The sequence below is a fragment of the Marmota marmota genome, unplaced genomic scaffold (genome assembly GCF_001458135.2).
Source record: "Marmota marmota marmota unplaced genomic scaffold, marMar, whole genome shotgun sequence".
Lineage (NCBI taxonomy): Eukaryota > Metazoa > Chordata > Mammalia > Rodentia > Sciuridae > Marmota > Marmota marmota.
This window is the reverse complement of record NW_026000222.1, coordinates 16,103,239-16,126,123: the sequence shown is the minus strand read 5'-3', so window position 1 is coordinate 16,126,123 and position 22,885 is coordinate 16,103,239. Positions and strand designations below refer to the sequence as shown.

The window sequence follows — 22,885 nt, the reverse complement described above, 5'->3', positions numbered from 1 at the left end:
AGTCAGTTTGTCTTTTTCAATTTTCAGAACTTGGCTAAGATAAAGGATGCCACATCAAGAAGAAGGGATTAACTGCTAAACTCTTCACAGCCAGGTAAGTTAATAGTAGCTATCATTTATTTATGTTTAGTGTGTGAAAGATATTGTGCTTAGTGCTTCACTTCCATCATTTCATTTAATCCTCACAACTCCTGGTTGGAGATGCTGTGGCAGCCCTTGTCTTTGCCCAGTGTTTTCTTTTCTTCTCTTGTAACAATCCCTCCTCAATGACCACAGGAACACAAGTCAGTGTGTCCCCAGAGCTCAGTGATATTTCTAGGGTCAGGCATGTGACCTAAATCAGGGATTAATATGCATGAGGATATTTAGTCCTGATTTTTAGGGGCAAATCAATCAGAATCCTTTGCTAGAATTTTTTCAAAGTTAAACTTTCAAGGCAACTTTTTTTTTTTTTTTTTTAGTGGTGGTAGGGGGTGAGCTGGGGATTGAACCCAGGGGTGCTTTACTACTGAACTATTCCCTCCCCTTTTAATTTTTTGAGACAGGGTTTTGCTAAGTTGCTGAGGGCCCTACTGAATTGCTGAAGCTGGCCTCAAACTTGCAATCCTCTTGCCTCAGCCTCCTGAGGTAGGCATGTGCCACTATGCCTGGCTCAAGGAAACTGTTTTTGAATATCTAGGCTGTAAAGGTGAAGGCCTAGAGCTTCCTAAAGTCTGATTTTTGTTATTAGTGATGGGAGGTCTCCTGTAGTAGCAGAAGATGAAGCTGACATCCAAGTATTCTTGTTTCTGTTCCCTGAGGTCCCTTGGACCTAGTTCAATTCCTGAAGCTCTCTGGAATTCCATGAGCTCCCCACTATCAGTCCAACAGTTCCTCCTTTTTTCCTAATTTTTTGTGTTTCTGTTGCTTGCATTAAATAAACCGAATACATGTATTATACCCTTGTTAAATAAATAACTTACCTACAGTTGTACTGCCCAAGACAGATTCAGGCTATAAATCCAAGATTTTCTGACTCCACCAGTATAGCTCTTATCCTCAAACTCTGATGTCTCCAGAGCCGTGTTACATTCAGGAAGTACATGTAATACATTTGGGGATGAATGGATGAAAGGATATGATGACAGGTTAGGTTGGAGGCTGAGCAAAGACAAAGTGGCAAAGGACTCTGGAATATTTTTCTTGACTATTCAATAAATAAAATTTCCTAACTATATCCTTAATATATCAGTTATTTACATTTGCCTATATGATAGATAAAATCTTGTATTATGTTTTTAAAATGTTTACCATAAATGTTTTTCATGTTGATGCAGTGTCTTGATCTTTTTAAGTCCCTTATTTGAGTTGATTTTGGTATTGATTTTTAAAATAATGACATGGAACATTTTTATGTTTTAAAGCACCCTACTTTTTTTTTCTTACTATATCCAGAATGAGATCAAATAAAATATCCAGAATGGTATTACAGAGTCAGCATGCATAGACTAGTATGCCAGTTGTTATGAGATTCAGACAAAAATAAGCTGCATGCAACAGTATTCAGTGCAGGATGAATAGTCTCAAAATTTGAAGAGAGCCAGGAGAAAACCAGTCTCCACTCCTGTGTGTTTGTGGAAGGGCCCAAGGCAAGCATTATATCTGCCAGAGTATCTAACACACCTTATGAAAGGTAAAAAAATACTTTTGAATTTATCAGGTAGTGATGCTCAGTTCTTTACAGTGACAATGGGCTTTTAGAAAATTGGTTAATTACTCATCTGTAAAAATGCAAATGTCACTTCAGGAAAGTTTTTGCTAACTACATCCTATATCAACGAAATTAATCTCCCTTCATTAAATTTTCATAGTTACTGTAAATGTCCTTTATGTTACCACAATTTATGTTGGTGATTACTTGGTTTTTTTTCTCATACTAGATTGTGAGTCCCAATAGGGAGGCTCTTTTTGTTCTGCTTATCACAATGCCAGTCATATAGTTGGCACTTAATATAGTCTTGTAAAGTGAGCACTTGAGTAGGGAAAGACAAAGCAGATTTGCTCATAAATAAAAAGATGCCCAACCTTGAAATCAGAAGGTTGAAAGGTAAAAATGTGACATTATTTCATAGTAGTTAGGCTGGCAAAAATTTAGGAATCTAGCGGGGAAAATTGAGAACTCTTATTAATCTTTGTTGAGAGGGAAGGTAATCTGGTATAATCATTTTGGGGAGTAATTTGGGAATATCTAGTAAGATTGAAGCTAGGCATACTTCATGATCCAAGAATTCCACTTGTAGGTACATACCCTATGCTAGAAATTCTCCTGTTAGCACAAAGAAACATTCATAAGGGTATTCACAGCAGCAATGTTTGAAACAGTAAAAATGTGGGCACCTACATTTGGAACCATATCAATAGATTCATGTGTGGTATATCCTTATTATTCAAAACAGTATTTAAATGAAGGAACCAAAACATCTGGCAAAAAGTAAAAAATCTAGCTCTGCCTATTCCACTCTTGTACCCATGCAGCCAAATGGAGAAAAACAAAACCATGATGTTAGTCCCACTTAAATTTCTTGTCTGCCAATCTCCAGCATTTGTTTCCCTAGTCTAATCATCATCCCCCTCTCAGGTGCCATTTTGTGGGGTGGGGGAGGTGGGGATTGAACCCAGGGCCTTGTGTATGCAAGGCAACACTCAACCAACTGAGCTATTTCCCCAGCCCTCAGGTGCCATTTTATACCTTCTCTCTACTCAAACCTCTAACACTTAGCCCCACTCCTCCCTCAGCTGATGACCCTGTTTCCTAGTTAACTGAGGAAAAAAAAGCAATCAAAAGAGAACTCCTTGATTTTCTGAGTTTGGCAAGAACTGATCAAAAATAAATAAATGAAAAATAAAAAATAAGTAAAAGGAAAAAGTGAAGGAAAAGTGGAGGGGATGGGGACTGAGATGGAATAAATCAAATTCCATACATGTATGATTTTGTCCAAATAAACACACCTACTATGTATAACATAATGCTCTAAAAAAATGTGAAAAAAGAACTTGTGTGTGCATCTTGTCCTTGTGCTCTTCCTTCCTTATCCTCTAGTGGACTTCATTCTTTTATTGAGACCAACTCTTCTAGTGTATTAGACCCATCCTTAAATGACAACATAATTCCTACAATTGCTCTTTTTCCTGCATCTTAAAAGCTTCTTTTCTACTAAGTGTTGTCCATCAGCATAATAATGTGTATTTTTTTCCTCAGATACACATGGTATACTCTCCATCTCCTTCCACTTACCCACTACTCCATTTCTTCCTTCACTTAATAGCAGTTTTCCTCAATAGAGATATGGAAAGCTCATTGTTTCCAATTCTTCCAATCTTTCTTGCATCCACTACCATCAGTTCTTTGTTTCTCCTCTTGTTAAATGTCACAGTGATCCCCACGTGGCAAAATGCGGTAGTATTTTTTTGGTCTGCTTGACTTTTCAACATCATTTGCCTCATTTTTGACATATGTTTTCACTTGGCTTCCAGGTGATACTTACCTAGATTTCCTTATAATTTATTGGCAATTACCTCTCACAAATTATCTTTCCTTGCTCTAGATGTGGGAATTCCTTTAGGGCTTAGTCTTTGGATCTGTTTTCTTTTTCTACAGTCACCACCTTGGGACTCTGAACCTGTCTCATGGCATAAAAATCTATTTTATGACAACTTCAAATTTTATGTCTCCATCCTATGATTCTATATTCACAATAACCAACTGCTTACTTTGTATTTCCACTTAAATGTCCTAACATGCCTCAAATTTGATATGTCTAAAGATAAACCCAATCTCCCCCTTTTCCCCTATAAGCATGTTCTTCACTCAGTCTTTCCAAATGAGAAAAGGCAACTCCCATCTCTCGAGTTCCTCAGGCCCTAAACCAGGTAACCACTGTTGATTGATTTTTGTTCACACCCCACAGCCAAGCAATAGTAACGCCTGACTGCTAATTTTCTGGATTTTAAAAAATGGCCATTTCTCTTTCTCTACTGATACCACCATAGTCCAAGTAATCATCAACATCTCTGGCCCAGATTTTTGCAACAGCCCTCAAATTTGTCTGTGATTTCATCCCTACCTCTTTGTGTTCACAGTTTAGCAGCCAGAACCATATTGTAAAAATCTAAGATCTGCTCAGAGGCCTCTAATAGCTCCCCATTTCACTCAATAAATCTAAATGAAAGCCTCACTCAACACTACCTGCTGCCTGATGTCATCTGTCTCTGTCTTCTCATCACTCCCTTCTTGGTAGCACTGCCCCACTGGCTCCCTAAAGTAACCTACACAGGCCCAGCCAACTTCTACTTCAGAACTTTCACATTGGCTCTTTCTCCTCCCCTTTAGATCTTTGCTCAAGAGAGAGAGAGAGAGATAATTTTTTAATATTTATTTTTTAGTTTTCAGTGGACACAACATCTTTTATTTTTATGTGGTGCTGAGGATCGAACCCAGTGCCCCGCGCATGCCAGGCGAGCACGCTACAGCTTAAGCCACATCCCCAGCCCTTTGCTCAAGTATTTTATCAGCAAAGAGCCCTTCCTTGACTACCAAAGTCCAAATGTTTTCGCTGATATGCAGATGCTAATTCACAATAAGGGGAGGGGAAAAAATAGAGGTACTTTGGATTAGGCAGAGGGGAGTGAAGTGAGGCTAGGGGGTATACGGGAAGGATAGGAGAATGAAATGGACATTATTACCCTATGTACATATATGATTACACAACTGGTGTGATTCTAAATCAGTACAACCAGAAGAATAAGTAATAGTCCACTTATATGTGATGTGTCAAAATGCATTCTACTGTCATGTCCTTCCCCCACCCCTCTCTCTTTTTGCTGCCATGAAGGGAGCAGCTTTCCTCTGTTGAGTCTTTCAAACACCATGTGCTGCCTCATCCTGGGCCCACTGCAATGGAGTCAGCCTTCTAAGGACTGAAACCTCTGAAACTGTGAGACCCATATAAACTTCTCCTTCAAGTTATTTTTGTTGCATGTTTTGATCACAGCAATGAAAAGGTTAACTAAAACAGGGGCTTTATTAGCAACTCCAAGCTAAGAGAAAAATTCTCACCAAAGTCCTATAACAATTATTAATTTTGAACCTGGACATTAAAATTCAGCTAATTGCAGTTTTTTCCTTTTATTTGTTCTAATTGTGTCCATGTATGACCAAAGCAATTTTTAAAAATTAAAGAAGGCTGGGGATGTATCTCAGTAGTTAAGTGTACCTGGGTTCAATCCCTAGTTTAAAAAAAAAAAATCAAAAGATGGATCTGGGTGGGACTCTCTGGAAACTTCCCAGGGACCTCCATTAAAACTGGAGGGTGGGAGAGGCACACCTCTCTGAGAAGACTCACTCTCTTCCTTTCTTCCTTGATAGTGTCCCCTTTTCCTATCCCTTCTAATAAACTCATGCCTGGTACTATGTGTGACTAGCTTAAAATGCTTCAGGTTTGATTGCAAGAACTCATGGTCACAGAATCCCCAGTCTCTTTGGCTCCAGGGGTGGAACTTGTTCTGTAACAGTTCCCCTGTATTCTAAAGGGTCCCATAAGGACTGGGAACACTATCCCACAGGACTTGATGAAATATATTAAGATTCTCACAACCTCTTGATTCTGGGCCCCTTTATATACGGAACCATATATCAAGGGTTTGATCCAGAGGAGAGGGCCTCCTGCTCCTGAAATGAGGACTCTTCCCCTCTCTCTTGGGGCTGAGAAACTAGAGCACCCAGAATGACTGTAGATATTGGGAGTATCTCCATCCCCAGCAAAACCTCGGGCCCATTTCAGGAATGCCATCTGGAGTTCTGAGAGCTTTACGTGTATCCCCTGAGTGTATATGGGGGACAGGTTGCCAAGGGAATAAACAGACTGGTGCCCAAAAGCATGTGGAGATTTCAGAAGGGAGGGGGTTACTGCTGGCAGCAGAGTGTAAAGTCCTCTGAGGGACCACATTTGAATTGTACCTGAAAAGAAAGGATAGATCCATTCCATCAGCTTTCTTTGCTGTCAGAGATCACAAGATAGAATTTCAGTGGTTTCTGGATTGGCCATATAATTGACTGTCGGAACCAATATCCTATAATTCTCACACCTGTGCTGCACTCCTAACCAGGGGGAACAAACCAAAGGGAAATCTCAAACTGTTCTTGAAACGCCAAAACATGGTAGTCACCCTGTGCCTGGAACTCCCCAAAAGGAGGAAGGAGGGCAGCAGCAATAGGGTTGGGTCCCAGTGGCTGCTTAGTCAAAATAGGGGATAACTCACCTGGAGAGGGATTGGAGGCAAGAATTTTTTGGCGACAAAGGCCATCTTGCTGTGAATGAACACATGAGGCAGGAGTGGCGTCAGGGCAAGCCAAGGGCCTCAGGCAGAACAGGACTATCATAGCCAAATAGAGGTACAGGGTTCTGCCCTGCCTTTCCTCTTAGATTTCCCTTGCCCAGCACACTGTCTAGGAGAAGTGCAGGGTGGAGAGTGGACACAGGCCAGCATGTAGGGATCTAAGACTAAAGAGACTTTAGCGTTTTAAAATGGCTGGACTGAGGGTTTTGTTCGTTTCCTCGGTGCTGGGAATTAAATCCAGGGACACTCTTCCACTGAGCTACATCCCTAGCCCCCTAGCCCTTTTTCTTTTTCATTTTGACACAAGGTCTCACTAAGTCTGGCCTTGAACTTGCCATCCTCTAGCCTCATCCTCCCGAGTCGGTAGGATTACAGCCGTGAGCCAAGGCTCGGGTTTCGGACTGTTTTAATAACCGGAAGCAAGCACAAAATTGTTTTTGCACAGGTTAAGGGATCTAAACTGGGAATTTAATAGCGTAACATGAAACGCCCATTTAACGATGACACACAGGTTAGAAAGGTTTTCGACACCTATTTAAGATTAATTACAGGAAGACCCGCTGTACCCTTTAAAGAGGCGTCCAAAGGAAGCATTTCACGAGCTGCAGTAAGGAGTACTCTCCCACTAGGTGCGCCGCAGACGCGTCCCAGGGGAGCAGCCCACACCTGGCTCGCATTAAGCGGAAAGCGTTGGCCGGGGCGCACTTCCGCTTCCGGGTCTCACGCACTCCGGGTCGCGCTCAGCGGTGGTCTGCGCAGGCGTGTGGGAAGTCGTCCAGCTCCGCGGTGGAGAGTCAGCTCTAGTGTAGCCTGGTGACCTTCGACCTGTTCTGTGTTGAGCCAGGTCACCGTTCTGTGGCTGCCGCAAGCCACCTGTGCCCCATCTCCGGGACACGCTAGGTCGGGCCCCTGTCCAGCTCCCCCACGCTCTTTGCGCGATGCCTTAATATGGCCCAATAAATTGAGCCCCGTGGAATTGTCTAGGTAAACGGATGAACTCTAGATCAGCGTGGCTTTCCCTGTGGAAATCTTGAGTTTCTATTGTCGGAAACAGCGTCATAAAGAACAGACACCCCCAGGCGTGGTGGTGCACCACTGTAATACCATCTTAAATGTAAAGCTGAGGCAGAAGGATCACAGCAAGTTGGAAGCCAGCCTCAGTAAGTTAACGAGATCCTGTGAAAGGGCGGAGGGAGAAAGAAAGAGAAAGAAGAAAATCAAAGGCAAATAAAATCTTAAAACACATAAGCTGGTGTGGTTCTGCACATCTGAAATCCCAATGGCTAGGGAGGCTGAGGCAGGAGGATCGCGAGTTCAAAGCCAGCCTCAGCAAAGGTGCTAAGCAACTCAGTGAGAACCTGTCTCCAAATAAAATACAAAATAGGGCTGGGATGTGGCTCAGTGGTGAGTGCCCCTGAGTTTAATCCCCAGTACAAATATATATATATATATAAAATCAATTAAGTTTTTAAAGAAATAACAGCTCACCTAGGGAGGTTGAGACAGGACAATCGCAGGTTTGAGGCCAGCCTCAGCAACTTAGTGAAGACCTATCTCAAAAAATAAAATGAAATGAAAGGACCAGGTATGTAGCTCAGGTTAAAGTGTCCCTGGGGCGGGGGTTGTGGCTCAGTGGTACAGCGCTTGCCTAGCATGTGTGAGGCACTGGGTTCAATTCTCAGCACCACATATAAATAAATAAAGGTCCATCAACAACTAATAAAATATATTTTTAAAAAGTGCCCCTAGATTCAATCCCCATATCAAAACAAACATAAAAACAGCTAACTTCCCTGCAGCAATCATGGAAGACATGTGAATGACGAAGTAATTGTACTTGAAAGTATCTGCAAATCTTGAATTTCATGCATTGCAAAAATCAGGGTTGGGAACACAATGAGTCCTTTTAATATAACTGAAAACAGGAATTTCACCATGAGCAGAACCTAATGAAAGGAAACTCCACAAGGCTTTATTTCTTATAGGCAAATGATCCCAGATGAATGGTCAAAGACACAAGAAAAAACAAAACTGAAATAGTAAAATATGGATAAATGTAAATGTTAACTGTACAAAGCAACAATGTTATTTGTATGTCTCTCAACATATGTAGAGTTAAAATTCAAGACAATGATACTTTCACTTCTGGATGTGACAAAGTAGCTTTACTAAGCACTCTTTTTAGAACTACCTCCAAGAAGAGCTGGATAAACTACAAAATACATGTATGAGTGCACTGGAGGTTGCCAGAGTAGTTAGGAATTAAGAAGCCAAGATGTCAGAGGGAAAGGGAAACTCACTAAGGTCTGCCTGACATTCTGAGTACTCCCTGTTCTAGAGCAGGTAAGTTGATGGTTCTGGCCATTAGTTGAAAGAGTTGACAGAGGTCAACAGATAAAAAGCAAAGGCAAGAAGAGCTTTCAGTACTCTTAAGGGCTGGGGAAACAAAAATTAAAGTTCTGAACACATTGCCCTGCTCAGCCTGGGAACATTTTTGATAAACATGCTGGTCTATCAACAAGGACACTGGGACTTCAACCTAGGAACCAGAAGACAAACTTAAAGGGAAACCTGAGTGAGATCAGCAAGAATAACAATCTCCAGATGTTCTCTGCAGCATAAAAACAATGACAACACTAGCAAAAATGGTCAGAATCAGCTTTTTCAGAACTCTAGAAATTAAAAGTCTTGTAGCAGTCTAGGGAGCGTTTATTCAAGTAAAATAGCTGCTTTGCAGTAAGAACAGTAATTTTGTGACCATTTAACATGCCCTATTACCATTTCCATCTCCCCAGATCCTTGGTAACCTTGAAAACCAACAGCCTGACAAATACTAGAATGGGGAGAACAAGGTTTTGGAGTGTCTTTAAAACACTATTCCCAGAAAATTGTCATTATTTGAACTGCATGGTGATTTCTGGCAAGGCTTCACTCACAAAACCTGCCTTTCTTTGACCTGACTTGGAGCTTGCTTGTGCAAATATCCTCCCCCACCCCCAGGGTGTCTGTTGAAAATTATCATGTCAGTGGCTTAATGTTGTGGCTACCTGAGACAGTAGGAAACAGTCATTACAAACAAAGGCTAAACAAAAAGTTTAACAAGAAAAGCTGGGAATGAGATGGCCATAGGGAACTTCGCAAAGCTCCACCATATTCCTGGGCATCAAGAAGGCTATATATGGGCTGGGGTTGTGGCTCAGTGACAGAGCATTCGCCTAGCATGTATGAGGTACTGGGTTCAATTCTCAGCACCACATAAAAATAAATAAAATAAAGTCCATCAACAACTAAGAAATATATATATTTTTTTAAAAAAGAAGGCTATACTTGTGCATATGTAGGGCTGTGTGGCATCTCTAAGCCTGTGTAAATGCTCAGGGAAGACTCAGAAAGGCCCCAGCTCTCACTTCTGACTGAGCTTGGAGATCTAGGCAAGCAGGAGTGAAGCTAAAGCGAGTTGTAAATTGTCTGGTTGAGTGTTTAAGGTGTGCCCACAACATACAGAAGAGTCCCTTGCCCTTTGGCAAAAAAAATATAAGACACAGTGGTTTTAGGCATTTAAGGAACTCTCTGTCTAATCATTGTCTGACCACCAGAGTAGCTAACTGAGCAGAGATTTTATTGGCCATATGACAAAGAGAACAAACTTTGCAGAATAAGTTCAGAAGAGTCACAAAATAATCAGCAGCAAAAATGAGAGTGAGCAACAACAAACAACCTTAGGGAGGGGAGGCGAGCCTGGGGACCTGATTCTGGTGGGGCCAACCTCACTGACTCAAGGACCCAGCAATTCAACAGGACAACAATGATGAGCCTACCAAGAAGATCGTGCAGCCCTGGGTCCTTTGCGTGGGACAAGAGAGTCTAATTAGCCACAGCCCCTTCCTCCTCAAGGCATGGCACTGGGGTTTTTGTTTTATTTTGTCTTGGGGAGGCGATTCCTAGCACCATACTCCACCACTGAGGTCCTCAGGGGTCAGTAGGGAACCAGGTATAGGCCTTCGTGTCACAAGTTTTACCATCAAAAGTTGGAGACCCAGGAGTACAGAAAAAGAGGGATAGGAAATAAAATGTCAGAGGTGTGGGAAAAAAGATGGAGGATAGGGAACCAAGAGAAGAATGGGAAGGGATGGTGATAGGAGGAGAAGGCAGGAGGTTATGAGTAGAAGTCTGAAAAACTGCCCCAGGAAATCCCTCCTGGGAACTCAAAGGGTAGTAAGTTTAGGGGGGTTCTGTACAAATTACAGGAACCATTTCCTCCATGCTTACCCCTTCATACCCCCAGCCAGGCCAAATCAGCTGTTAAGAGGGACATTTTTGGTCCTTTCCCACTCTCTATTCATTTTTTAATTTCACCCACAAACCCCTTTGAGAAGATCAAGAGACCAACCCCAATATTGCCCAACCCATCTGAACACTACCTACCATCTTTTTTCTCTGACTTGTTAAGGAGAGATGTTGGGTGGAAAATTCCATCCTCATATCAGGCATTCACCTCACTCATTAAAACAGAATCCTTGGGCTGGGGCTATAGCTCAGTGGGAGAGCCCTCGCCTACTAAATCCTACCCCTGAGTTAGATCCCTAGCAGTGTGCTAAAAAAATAAAATAAAATAATTTAAAAATAAAAAATTCTTTCTGTCATTTCTCAGACACAACTCAATGTTATGGTTAGAGAAATATAAATTTATTTTTTAAATATCCCTGAATTCATCAGACATTTGGTCGTTGTCTAGCACTGTGGTTCCCAAATTAAAGCATGCATCGGAATCACCTAGCATGTGTGAGGCTCTGGGTTCGATTCTCAGCACCACACAAAAATAAAATAAAGATATTGTGTCCAACTGAAAAATAAATAAATAAAAAAAGTTCCCACATGATGCTGATCCTGCTAATTGTCAAAAATCCAACTACTTAGCTGGGTGCAGTGGCGAGCACTCGTAATCACAGCTATTCAGAAGGCTGAGGCAGGAGGATTTCAAGTTCCAGGCCAGTCTGGGCAACTTATTTGCTCACACTCTCAACCAATTTTTCTATCTATATCCTTTCTTCAAACATGTCTAGACAATATTTCATAGAGAATATAGATGAAAGTATTATCAAGGATAATATAGAAATGATAAAACCTTGTGTTGTTTTTCTAAATTTTTTTTTGTGCATGTATTTTGTTTGACTAATGCTATAGTCTGTATTTTAAATGTCCCTCAAAGGCCCATATATTAAAGCCTCAGTCTTAGCCCGTGGCAGAACATTTAGGATGTAGAACCTACTGGAAGGAAGTCAGATCACTGTAGTATGCCTTTGAAGGGAGCACTGGGACCCTGGTCCCTTTCTCTCTCTTTGCTTCCTAGTTTCAATGAAGTGAACAGGCCTCCTTTGCCATACTCCTTCCATAATATACTGTGCTAGCCCAGGACTCAGCAACCATGCTGAAACAATGAGCCAAAATAACTTCTCTTCCCTATAAGTTGATTATCTCAAGTATTTTGTCACAGTAACAGAAAGTTAACACAACTATGTAAGCTGAAAAGAAATAAAAATATGTGTTGGAGTGGTAGGGAGAGGAAGGTAGGATGGAGCCCCACTGGTGCTGGTACTGAGTGCCCAGAGCTGGGGATAAGTGCAGTCACCTTAACACAGCACAAGTGTGCTCCTGGGCAGCTGCTTTTCCCTGGCGATTCTCCCAGGTAAGGAAGGATTGAGTCTCTGACACTGGTCTAGAGGGCCTAAGTGTGAGGCCTTCCAAAGAAACCAGATGCAGCTGCAGAGGACCAAGGGATGAAAGGGAAGGAATGCCCTGGCCAGAGAACAGTAGCTGGAACCTAGCAGGGTGAAGGGAACTGAGCACCCTGTGCTGCCACAACCTGGGAAGCCCCCCGACCACCACACAAGCCTAGAGGCTTGGAGCAGCAGAGTTGGTTGTTGGTGGCAGTTAAGTGGCATTTCCTTAAAAGTCAGATACAATTATGAGATTTATTTTCTTAGGTGTAGGAATTTTACTACATGTCTATAAAATTATTCCTTTTCAAGTTTCTCAAGAGAATAGCAGCCCTCATTTTTCTTCAAAGTATATATATTCAGCCAAGCCTTAAATCAGGACTTACTGTTAGGTGCAGGACAGGCTGAGTAAACTGTCTGCAGGCCATACCAAACAAAGTTAGCTGCAGGATGACCTGGCCACTCAAACCCTCTGTCTGGTTCTTTATCAACTATTTGCTTCAAGCCCAAACACCCAAGCCCCCGCTCAAGGCTGAACACTCAACCCCCTGCTCAAGGCCGAACACATAACCCCCCTTGTGCCAACAAGGCAGCTTGCAGACCCAGAGACCTCATTAGATTTGGGCTATAAAAACTCTCTCCTAAAAAGATTAACATTAAACAGGGACAAGAGGTCGGAGGGAAAGGGAGAGAGAAGGGAAATTGCATGGAAATGGAAGGAGACCCTCATTGTTATACAAAATTACATATAAGAGGATGTGAGGGGAAAGGGAAAAAAATAAGGGAGAGAAATGAATTACAGTAGATGGGGTAGAGAGAGAAGATGGGAGGGGAGGGGAGGGGGGGATAGTAGAGGATAGGAAAGATAGCAGAATACAACAGTCTCTAGTATGGCAATATGTAAAAACGTGGATGTGTAACCGATGTGATTCTGCGGTCTGTATACGGGGTAAAAATGGGAGTTCATAACCCACTTGAATCAAATGTATGAAATATGATATGTCAAGAGCTTTGTAATGTTTTGAACAACCAATAAAAAAACAAAAACAAACAAACAAAAACTTGGCCCCTCTCTCTCTTGCACGCTCTCTCTCTCTCTCTCTCTCTCTTTCACTCTCTCTTCTCTTTCTCTCTTTTCTCCTCTGTTGCACTGCTATAATAAAGATCTCTTGGTTGCTCTGAGTGTTGTGGTCATTTTTCTTTCACTTACCAGTGTGTTATACATCTGCTAACGGTTTGCAATGAAAATGCAGTGCAGTGAAAATTCACTAAGCTGTGTCTCCTTCCCTTCCCCAGAAGTGTTCATTTTTTGTGTTTGCTTTTTATTTTTGACTGATCTTAAGCCAATCTGTTCTTCTTGTAAAATATCTAATTTTCAGGAACATAGTTTTGTAAATACACTAGATCTGCTCTTTGCAAGTTATCTTTCCCCCTTTCTTTTGTTTTTTCAATTGAACATCATGTCCTGTCATCTTTCCCTCTCGCTGCACCCTCAGGCCCTCACACACTGGGTCGCATGCCTGGGTTCAGGGTCCAGCACCTCCTGGGTGCTCAGTAAACATTTACAAACAAAATAAATGAACAATTTCAAGGTTCCTCAATGCTTTCCAAGTCCTTGCTCTCAATACTCCTTGCTCTCTGAGTGACCTGATGTAAGGATAGAGTTAATATCTATAAAGTACTCGGCACGGTGCTCGGCTTATAGTAGGTCCTTTTAAAAATATGTGTATCTAAAGTGAGCGGGGTATGATCGCGAGGTGCCCTGGCCTACTGAGAGCTCTTCTGGACATAGTCGTTCAAGAGCTCGGGTTGCAGAGCCAGATTCACCTGCCGGCTGCGGCGCCGCGTGCGAGTCCCGTGGCCACGAGGGGGCGGTGGCGCGCCACAGAGAGCGCCCGCAACTCCGGCGCTCCGGATCCTCCCGCCTAGGCGAGCTTGTTGGGCTTCCTCTCCTTTTTTCTTTCCTTTCTCCCTTCCCGCCTTTAATTCTGGAATTCTGGAATGTCACCTCCTTCCTTTTCACCTGCTCTCAGCGGCCTCCATGCATGGATCTTGCACCAGAGAGGAAGAGATTTGGGGCACTTGGCAATAGCGAGGATGGGGGTCAGAGGCAGAAATAAAGACCCCCCCACAAAAAATATATATATGAACAAAAAGTTAAAAATAATAAATAAGGAGCCCTTCAATCCGTGGCGCCCCCAATATGGAGCCGCCCAGCAGCGCCTCAAGCAAAGCATTCGTTCTTTCTCACAACTTTTTATTTTGAAAAAAAAAAAAAATTGACGTTTTAAACTTGTACAATCAACAGGCACCTTTGTACTTTTTCATCTGGATTCACCTGTTGCCAATGTGTTTTACCAGAATATTTCACACTCGTTTTATTTGTATTACTTTGGCTAAACCATTTGAGCATTACACCCTGACTTCTCTTATGCAGTCATAATGCTATTACAGCACCTAAGAAACTCAACATTGATATAATGCTACTATCTCACAGTCACATATCCACATTTCCCCAATTGTCCCAATTACATCCTGTATAGTTGTGGTTTTGTTTTATTTGTGATCCAGCATCTGATCAATAATCACATCACATTTTTATAGCATTTTTGAAGGCAAGTTGTCTTGTAGAGGATTCCATAATCTGAATTTGTTTTGTCTTATTTCTTGGTACCAGGGATTGAACCCAGGGACACTTTACCACTGAGCTACATGCCCAGCCCTTTTTCTTTTTTATTTTGATAAGGTCTCGCTAAGTTGTCTGGCTGGCATTGAATTTGTGAATCTCCTGCTTCAACTTCTCAAGTAGCGATTTACAGGCATGTATCACCTGACTACTCTCTTATTCTTCATAATTATAATCAGGAAGACACTTTTGAGAAAAATATTATGTTGTCTGTTTCTCTGTTTCTCCCATAGAAATTGTCACCTTCTGACGTGTTATTGTGTTTACTGTTTGTCTCTTTCTGATGATTATGTAAACTCTGTGAGAACAGGGATTTTTCTCTGCTTTTATCCACTGCTGCATTTCTAACATGTCAAAGAAAACATGACACATTGTATTGGCACTTAATACATATTTATTGAATGAATGCATTTATCATCTATTATTGCATTGCAAATTACCACAAACATTTACTCTCTTTCTTGGGGCTCATGAATCTGGAGGTTGCTTAACTGGGTGATTCAGGCCGTTTGCTCTATGAGGCTGTGATCCAACTGTTGACCAGAGCTGTAGCTGTCTCTAGGCTCTCTGGAGCTGCAGAACCCGGTTCCAAGTTCATTCACATTTTGTTGACAGACCTCAGCTCCTCACTGGCTATTGGCTGTCACAAGGGATTCCCCACAAAGCTGCCTCACGTCACAACAGCTGGTTTTCCCTGAAGTGATGAGTGAGAGGAAAAGAAAGAGAGAAGACCCAAAACATAAGCCACAATCCTTTTATTACCTAATCACAAAAATGATATGTGTATATTGTTACAGAACAATGACCCCCAAGATGTCCATGTCCTACTCCCCAGAACCTGTGAATATGCTACTCTACACGAAAGGACTTGCAGGTGTGACTCAGGATTTTGAAATGGGAACAGTGTCATGAATTGCCCAGGTGGCCCAGTGTAACCAAAAGCATTCTTTTAAGGGGAAAAAAGGAAGAGCCCAGGACAGTCAGAGAATCTGGAGGTTGCTTAGCTGGGTGAGAGTCAGAGAGTCAGCCCAGGACAGACAGTCAACCCAGGACAGTCAGAGAACCAGCAGTTAAAAAGGGAGCTGTAGAGATGGGAATGGAGGTTGGAGTGACGCACTTTGAAGTAGGAGGAAGAGATCACGTGACAAGGAATGCAGGCAGCCACTAGAAGCCTGAACAGCCAAGATTTTCCCCAGGAGCCTCCCAAAGGAACACAACCCTGCTGGCACCTTAATTTCTGCTCAGTAGGACCCATTTAGATGTCTGGTCCCCAGAACAGCAAAATATTACATTTGTGTTGCCTTAAACCACTAAGATTGTGGTAATTTGTTACAGTAACAATAGGAAATGAATACACTATCACCTTTGTGATGTCATGTTAGTGAGGAGGGAGTCACTAAGTCCAGTCCACATTTCTAGAACGTGAATAACAGAGCACATGATTATTAGGGCCATTTCAGAAGGTGCCTATCAGTGAATTAATTATTATTAACCCCACTTTACAGGACTCAGAGGAGTGAAATAATGTACTTGAGATCATATAGCTAATAATGATAGAGCCACTTCCATCTGATAGAATAAATTCCAAACTCCTTTCATAAGTAGATACAAAGACCTACCGGATCCAGGTTCTACCTCATTCCCTAATCTTAAACATGCCAAGCCTATTCTGTTTCACCTGCTCCTTCCTCTCCACTGGGCTGCCACCACAACCTTCAGGTCTCAGTTCAAATGCAAGTCTTCCCTGACCACCACTAATAAATACAGTGACTTTCAGATGTTTACCATCTGATATCTGTTTTCACTTCTCCTGGTGTCTATTCCCACTCCTCCTATCACTTTTGAAGACAAGGGCTTTAACAGTTCTGTTCACAGCTATATCCCCACTACTGTACTAGCGCACAGTAGGTGTCCAATGAGTATTAACTGAATGAATGAATGGCTGCACAGGGAGATAACACAGTTACAAACAATTCAACTCACTTCTCTGGGTGTACTGAAATAACAATCCTTACCCGGAAGAGCTTATGAGAATTAAAAGATCAACAAGTCACCAGGCCTAAAGTAATATGATGTATTTTTAAAGAAATGAGAGTTTTGATTCTCTCATCATCAGCAGGCTAGACCTGGGGGCATTTGCAGGGCTCTGCATTCTGAGAGCCCTTTGTCTCCAGAGAGGGAAGAAGGCTGGCAGGAGGGTGGGCAACCCACCAGCACTGTTTGGGTAATAACTGACCATTTTCTTCCCAGACTGGTTCTGCTGGTCCCCACGCCCCTTCCCACAGGCAAAAACCTCCTCAGGACCTGATTTTGCAGGTCAACCATGAATTTAATGAGAATACGCCAGACAGAGAAAGCCAGCTCAGCTAGGGAGACTGGGCTTTTTTGTGATCTTGGACAAGGAACCCATTTTCTCTGTGTGTGTATGTGTGTGTGTGCGCGCACGTGCTTGTGTGTGTGTGTGTGTGTGTGTGTGTGTGTGTTGGGGACTGGAAATAACTTGGGTATAGTTCACAGCCTTTGTTTTTTGGTTGTTACTTTTTATAATACTGGGGATTGAACCCAGGGATATTCTACACTCTACACTGAGCTCCACCCCCACCTCTTTTTATTTTTTTGAGACAGGGTCTCTATTGCCCAAGCTGGCCTCGAAATTGTGATCTCCTGCCTTGGCCTCTAAGTAGCTGGAATGACAGGCATGTGCCACCTCACCGGGTTCACAGTCCACTCTTATAATTAGTTTGTGCCAGGCTCCTCCCTGGCTTCATATATTCACTCATTCATTCTTTTCTTTTTATCCTTATCTCTCCTTCCCATTTCCCTCCTCCTCCACTCTATTTAATGAAGACCTAGTTTGTATGCAGTTTTGTCAAATGCAAATTATTGGGTTTAAAAAATGTTTTTTAGTTGTAGTTGTACACAATACCTTTATTTTTATTTACTTTTATTCGGTGCTGAGAATCGAACCTAGCGCCTCGCACATGCTAGGCGGGCGCTTTATTGCTGAGCCACAACCCCAGTGCATGAAGTATTGTTTTGTATAAATGTATAAATGTGAGTCTTTTTTTTTTTTTTTTGGTACCAGGGATTGAACTAAGAGGCACTAAACCACTGAGCCACATCCCCAGCCCTTTTTTTAAATATATATTTTATTTAGATTCAGGGTCTTGCTGAGTTGCTTGGGGCCTCACTAAGTTGCTGAGGCTGGCTTTGAATTCGTAATCCTCCTGCCTTAGTCTCCCGAGCCACCGAGATTACAGGCATGTGCACTGCACCCAGCTGATTTTACTTTTTTAATTAAGAGGCATCTTGCTATAGATCAGATTCTGTCTCTTACTGCGGTAGCCAGCCTCCCAGATGCCCCCCACACGCTGGGTAGATCTCCTGGTAGTCAAATCTTTGAGTAGTCTCTTCTGTGATGGATTAAATGTTTATGTCCACAAAATTCAGAGCCCTAATCCCCAGTGTGATGCTGTTTGGAAGCGGAGCCTTTGGGAAGTGATTAGGTTTTAGAAGAGTTCATGGGGATAGGATCCAATGATGCAATTAGAGCCTTTAAAGGAAGAGATTCAAGGGTTCACTTTCCCCATGCATGCACCAGGGAGAGGCTGTGCGAGCACACAGTGAGATGGTGGCCTCCTACAGGCCAAGAAGCCTGAGAATGAAACCTACCTCACTGATTTTTGAACTTCCCAGTCTCCAAAACAGTAAGTCTCCAAAACACCCTGTCTATGAGATTTTGTTATGGCAGCCCAAGCAGGCTAAGACACCAGTCCTATAGTGAACACAGCTGATCCTAATCAACCTGTGGGCTATTGCAGGGATAGTGGTATGTGATTTTTCCAGGTCTAGGTGGTAAAAGACATCGTAATCTCCTGTTCTCTCTTGGATCAGCCACACTAGGGAAAGCCAGCTGCCATGTCACAAGGACACTCCAGCAGCCCTCTGGAGAGGTCTAAGAGGAAGTGAGGCCTCCCACCATCAGCAAGCACTTGGCAGCCACATAGGTGAATTCTCTAGCCTGAGACATTTTAACTACAACCTCTGATAGATGCCAGGCTAGAACCATCCAGTCAAGCCACTCCCGATTTCCTGACTCATAGAAACTAAATGAGAAATGTTTGTTTTTATTTTAAGTCATTGTATTTGGGGATAATGTGTTACAGGGCAACAAATAATAGATACATTTATTTTTTCATTCAGCTGTACAGCTTGTAGACCTATCCCAGTCTCTGCATGTTTGTGTAATTCAGGAATCAGCAGAGGTCTACTGTAAAGAGCTAGATAGCACATATTTTAGACTTTGCAGGCCACATGGTCTCTGTTGCAACAACAGAACATAAAAGCAGCTGCAGACAATAAAGGGAAGGAACATGTTAGTGTTCTAATATAATTTTGTGGGTGTTGAAATTTGAATTTCATATAATTTTCATGTGTCACAAAATAATTTTAGGATTCCCCACCCCTGACCATTTAAAAATGTAAAAATCATCCTCAGATCATGAGCCAAGTTGTGAAAAAACAGGGGGTGGGTCAAATTTAGCATACAGGCTTTAGTTGATTGATCGCTGACATATCTCATTGTTATGAGCAGCTACATAATCATTCCATAAAGTGCTTTTGCTGTATTTGCATAGCTATTCTCCTGTGAGGGGCATCCAGTTATCTGCCATCCTCCACTACCATAGACAATAGCTTCAGTGAACACTCTTGGCTGTGTGGGAAGGTTCTGGCATATGTGCCCCGGAGTGGAGATTGCTAGGTCTCATGGTATGGCACTACCCTCCCCAGTGTGTCATGGGAGCTCCTCCTTCCTCACACTCAACCAACACTTGGTGTTACCCAACTTCCTAATTTTTGCCAATCTTGTGAATTGATGTCTCCCTGTTTTAGTTTGTATTTCCTTAGTAACTAATGAATGTGGATATTGTTTTTGACTTTTTTTTTTTGGTTTTTTATTATCAGGGTTTGAACCCAGGGAGCCACAGCCCTTTTTTTTTTTTTTTTTTTTTGAGACAGGACCTCTCTACATTGCTGAGACTGACCTCAAATTTGCAATCCACCTGCCTCAGCCTCTCAAGCTGCTGGGATTACAGGCATGCACCATTACAGCCAGCTTGGATATCTTTTGGGTGCCTAACTCCTATAAACTATTTTTTAGTGATTTAAAGCCACTCAGTTTTCACACAACTTCATGAGCCAGTACTGTTGTGACCATTTCTCAGGTGAAGAAACTGAGGACAGAGGTGCCCAAAGTCACACAGATGACCGAGGGAATCAGTAAACCATAGCACGCCTGCTATTGTTACTTTTTTTAAAAAAAATATTTTTTAGTTGTCAATGGACCATTATTTTGTTTATTTATTTTTATGTGGTGCTAAGAATCGAACCCAGTGCCTCACACATGCTAGGCAAGCACTCGACCACTGAGCCACAACCCCAGCCCTGTTGTTACTTTTTAATAGTTCTGTTCAGGTATAATTCTCGTAGCACACCTGAAGTGTGCAATTCAGCAGGTGTTAGTATACTCTCAGTATACTAACATATAGTATAGTCATAGTATACTAACATATAGTATAGTCCTCTATCACCACAAGCAATTTCAGGACATTTTTATATTCCAAAGAAACCCTATATTCCTTAGTGATCACCCCCCAGTCACTAAGGAATATAGGGTTTCTCATCTACTTTATGTCTCTACAGACTTTCTAATTCTGGACATTCTTCACAAATGAAAGCTTACTATATATTGCCTCTTGACTGGCTTCTTTCATTAGTGTAATGTTTTCAAGGCTCATTCACTTTGTAGCATATATAAAATTTTTATTCCTTTTTATAGTTGAATAATAGTCCATTGTATGGATATACACCATTTGGTTTATCCATTCATCAATTAATGAACATTTGTGTTTTTCTTCTACTTTTTTGGCTATTCTGAATAGTGCTGTTATAAACTTTCATGTACCAATTTTTGCTTAGACGCATATTTTCATTTCTTTTAGGTATATACTTAGGAATGGAGTTGCTGGGTCAGATAGTAATTATGTTTAACATTTTGAGGCAATATCTGTTTTTATACATTCCAGGAGCTAAAAATGGTTTCTGCATTTTTAAATGGCTAGAAAAAAAAGTAGAAGAATAATGTATTGTAACACATAAAGATTACATAGAATTCAAATTCAGTTTACACAGAGTTCTGTGGCAGCTACTTTCATTCGTTTATACATTGTGTATGGATTTTTTTGTATTATAGTGACAACACTGAGCATTGTTAACTATATGCCTGCAATGCCTAAAATTCTGCTCTCTGGTTACTATGTGTTGGTGTTAATTTAGTGATTTGTTATTATTGTTGGGCTGGTAGGGGCAGCTTGGGTATGTGCTGACTACAGGGCAGATGGTAATCGGAGCCAGGTCACCAGCCCCTGTTGGCCATGTCCTTGCCTAGTGACCTATAGGAATGAGAACTCACACCTGGCCCCATTTTGTGGACTGAGAAACTGAGTCCTGTGGAGTCTGCTCAGGTTCATGCAAACTAGGGGAGGAGGGAGCAAGGGCTTAGCTTTCCTCTCTTCCTGGGCAGCTTCCTCCCATCCAGTTTCGAGAAGGCCTGGCTGTGAATAATTCATGGCTGGTGTTTGCCAAGCACTCCATCTTGTCAGAGCACTCTGGTCATCATTAATTAGTAAAAACCTGGCTTCGGCTGTCACCCAATAATACAAAAACAGAAATGGCTTTGATCTCTCACCCCTAAAACTAGAAGATTCCATCTCCATGTAAGACTCTGATCAGCAGATTTATCCTCCCCACCCATTGCCCCATCATCTCCTAAAGACCTAAACCCTACTATTTTAGCTATAAATTCTAGCTTTCTGCAGGAAAGAGGGCAGTCTCAGGGTTGGAGCCCCAGCCCTCATAGCTGGTATCCTCTGAGAAGTCACGTCCTCCCTCTGCCCTCATTTGTGCTTGTCTGGAAGGATAAATAATGATGTCTGTTTCTGGGGTTGTTATGAGGATTATTGCTGTGAGTTTTTACAAAAAGACTCTCAAAGGAACCCTCATATGTAGCTTTTGGGGATGTAAAATGGCTCAGCAGCTTTTAGAAACACAGCCTGACATTTCCCCCAAATGGTTAAACGCAGAGATGCCATATGATCCTGCAATTTCACTCCTGGGCACATACCCAAGAGCAATGAAAACATCCTCACAAAAACTTGTACACGAATGTTCACAACAATATAAACAACAGCCGATGAATGGATGAGTAAAATGTATGTAGATATTCAGTGGAATAGTGTTTGACTATAAAAAGGAATGAAGTACCGATACATGGACAATGTGGATGAATCTTGTAAACATTACACTAAGTGAAAGAAGCCAGACAGAAAGGGCCACATATTGTAGGAATCTGTTTACACGAAATGTCTAGATTAAACAAATCGTTGGCGACAGATAATAGGTTGAACCTCAGTAACTTAGCAAGGCCCTAAGCAACTTGGTGAGACCCTGTCTCAAAATAAAAAATAAAAAAGGGCTGGGGATGTGGCTCAATTGTGAAGCACCCCTGAGTTCAATCCCTGGTATCAAAAAGCAAAAAGAAACCATTGAAGAACTGAGGACATAACTCAGTTGGTAGAGTGCTTGCCTACCATGCACAAAGCCCTAGGTTCAATTCCCAGCACCACCAAAACATTGAATTGCATGCTTAAGTAGGTAAAGTTTATGATGTGTAAATCATACCTCATTAAAGGTGTTGTTATTTTATTTTTTATTGCAGTATTGAGCATTGAACCCAGGGGCATTCTACTGCTGAGCTACTCTCCAGCTCTTTTATATTTCTTTGAGACAGGGTCTCCTTAAGTTGGGAAGTTGGCCTTGAACTTGTGATTCTCCTGCCTCAGCCTCTAAAGCTCTTTTTTAAAAGTGCTTTGGGACTAGGGGTGTAGCTAGGTAGCAGAGTGCTTGCCTAGCATGCATGAAGCCCTTTGTTTGATCCCCAGCACCAACAAAAAAGAAGAAAAAGATTCTGAAGTTTCAATTGCTGAGTACAATGATATCATATGCATGATGGATGATCATATTCATAATGACCGAGCTGAATGTTCTG

The 22,885-nt window shown here is 41.9% G+C and overlaps 1 protein-coding gene across 2 annotated transcripts in view; it reads left to right on the top strand.

Moving 5' to 3' along the window:
* Positions 1-22,885, top strand: part of Zfp90 (ZFP90 zinc finger protein) — a 41,628-nt gene that overhangs the window by 16,136 nt on the left and 2,607 nt on the right. The window contains exons 5-6 of one of the 2 annotated variants that reach the window (XM_048792341.1): positions 28-94; positions 4,872-5,217. In XM_048792341.1, the coding sequence (XP_048648298.1) occupies positions 28-38 (11 nt within the window). In that variant the 3' untranslated portion in view covers positions 39-94; positions 4,872-5,217. Of the gene's footprint in view, positions 1-27; positions 95-4,871; positions 5,218-22,885 lie in introns of those variants that run through there. The other variant, XM_048792340.1, reaches the window with a different exon arrangement.